Raw genomic sequence first — 2,468 nt, 5'->3', positions numbered from 1 at the left:
TACTGAGCATTTGTGCTGATTTCACTGGTGACCCCTTTCCTTTTGCTTTCAGGTTTCTGAATGATCTCAAACAAAAATCCTATGCCATTTCAGAAAAATATGTTTTAGTTTGCACCATCTTTCATTTCTTTATCAGAAGATGGATAAAATGTTTCATCAAATGAGTCCTCTTGAATTATGTTTAATTATTACATTGATCAGAATTTCTAAATCTCTTAACATTTTATTATTTCACAGAATGGGAAACTTCATTGTTAAGAGAAACACACACACACACACACACATATACACACACATACACACAGACTTAAGATGAGTTTGAGAGAAGAGAGACATCCCAGTTGATAAGAGAAAATTCTGCACAGTTCCCTGACTTTTGTACCAAAGCCTCCTGGTAAAGGATGACAGGAAGAGGAAAGACTCCTTAATTTCCAGAGCCAGAGCCCTGGCTTGTGTTAATGGAAAGGTCTGTATGTGTGCATATATATGGGTGTATGTTAGGGAGAGAATGACTATGTGAGGTACTCCCCTGTCCCTAATACATACAATGGGAATTTCCACTGAGAATTTGGCCCTGGAATAGATGAGAAAGAGGATGGCAAAAGTTGTGATCAAGCTGGCTTTCCTGAAGAAATATCAAAATGACTCAGAATGCTTCTCAGATTCTTTTAACAGCTGAAAAACATCAAGATAGGGGTACCCCTCTATTCATCTTTATTTTAGGTCAGGGTTTTTTTTTTAACCACACAAGTTACAGAGACTACTTGTGGGGATGGGAGGTCAGCTCTGATACCCGGATCTTAGCTCCCGAAACTCTAGCCCTAACAGCTCCAGAGGTCTCAGTCTAGAGGATAGGGGATAGGGGGAAGGGAGAAGAAGCCCTGCTTCTTCAATATCAAGTATATATGGAAGAAGCCAAAACAGTGAACCCTACAAACACGGACAGAGGGACCACTGCCTGTTCTCAGCGGGGCTCATAGAATGTCATGGCCAAAAGGTAGGAAACAAGGGATCAGAGAGGGATGCTAGAAGATGGGGATATAGCTGCGGATCTTGGTCCGATTGCGCTGGGAGATGCATTCGGCAATCCACACAATGTTTCGGCATTCCTGCTCTTTGAGCTTCACGAAGGCATAGAAGACGCCAAAGTGGAATTGTTTGATAAAGGTCAGCTTATTCAGTTTCACCTCATGCTCAAATAATAGATCCTCCAAGGTTTTCTCACCAGGATGGTTGCCAGCCCCTTCAAAGAGAAGTTTATACTGCGGGTAGTAATCGGCCACAGTTTTAACCTCTTTGTAGTCCTCAGCCTGAGCTAGCAGGGTCAGACCATCAGGGTGGAGTATCCCACAACGTGGGAACAGCTTGGCCCGCTCCTCCTTGGAGAGCTCAGTGCCAAATGAGTTGATGGTGATGATGAAGGCTCTGCGGTCAGCTTCAAACTCCAGGATAGGGCACATGGTAGCTGCTGTGATACCCCCTAGTGTGCTACATAATTTATAGAAAGCCTCTAGATAGGCTTTGTACAATGTGTTTCGAATAATTTCAATGTTCATTTGTTCAAGGTCCTCCTTAGAGATGCAGTCTTGGAAGAAGGAAAACAGTGGGGTATCCACTAAGATAGCATTATATAACTCTTCTGGGGTTTGAGCAATGCTCACCGCCTCCATCTGCTCAAAGCCGCCTAGAGGATGGCACTTCCGCACAAGCTCCGCAACTGAGCGATGGTGCAAGGTCCCTGTTATCAACAAGATGACATTATCTATCATGTAGCTGTAGGTGATGAAGTCCAGGAAGCCGGCCAATGGTTGGTAGGCCTGATTCCTCAAGTGCCGGAACTCGGCTACCATCTTGTCCTTGAGTTTGTCGTCAAGGATTGACACCGTTAATGGGGATATCTCATTCGCTAGGAAGTTTCCATAGTCCGTGGTCTGGAGATGTAGTTTCATATCTTCAAGAGTTTCACACTGCTCCAACTGACGGTAATCTGCCATTCTGAGGAACCCGGCCTTGAAGCCCCGGACCAACCCATCCACATAGCCGTTGTCCACGTTGAAGTAGAGCTCGGGGAAAGAGAACATCGACATCGCGGCTGCAGTGCAGGCCAGTAGTAGCCTCGCTGTCTGAATCAAGACCCCACCCCCACTGGATCAGGTGATGCGTTGCTAGGGCTAGAGTTCCTAAACCTTTTTTTTTTTTTTTTGACATAAATCAGGATTGAGTGACTTGCCCAGAGTCACATAGCTAATACAGGAGTCTCAGATCACATTTGAACTCAGGCCTTCCTGACTTTAAATTCTGTACTCTATACACTGCATCAACTAGCTGCTCCTCCCCCTCTCCCCCCCAGTCTTTCTAAGTTATTTGCTTTATCAAAACTATTTGGTACTGGCTAAGTAATAGTTCTGGATCAGTGGAATTGGTTAGGTACACAAGACAGAATAGTAAAAGACTATAATATTTACTGT

At 44.3% G+C, this 2,468-nt stretch overlaps 1 protein-coding gene across 1 annotated transcript; it reads right to left on the bottom strand.

Moving 5' to 3' along the window:
• Positions 1-205: 205 nt before the first annotated feature.
• Positions 206-2,259, bottom strand: LOC127540677 (V-type proton ATPase subunit d 1-like). Its single transcript, XM_051965515.1, has one exon. It carries the CDS (start codon positions 2,085-2,087, stop codon positions 1,026-1,028), a length of 1,062 nt encoding a protein of 353 aa, XP_051821475.1. The 5' UTR covers positions 2,088-2,259; the 3' UTR covers positions 206-1,025.
• Between the last annotated feature and the right edge of the window lie 209 nt (positions 2,260-2,468).

Source organism: Antechinus flavipes, chromosome 1 (assembly GCF_016432865.1).
Source record: "Antechinus flavipes isolate AdamAnt ecotype Samford, QLD, Australia chromosome 1, AdamAnt_v2, whole genome shotgun sequence".
Classification (NCBI taxonomy): Eukaryota; Metazoa; Chordata; class Mammalia; order Dasyuromorphia; family Dasyuridae; genus Antechinus; species Antechinus flavipes.
This window is presented reverse-complemented; position numbering and strand designations above follow the sequence as displayed.

Excerpts from the sequence above, each read along its gene's own strand:
- LOC127540677 (XM_051965515.1), bottom strand. The coding sequence starts at position 2,087 with ATGTCGATGTTCTCTTTCCCCGAGCTCTACTTCAACGTGGACAACGGC.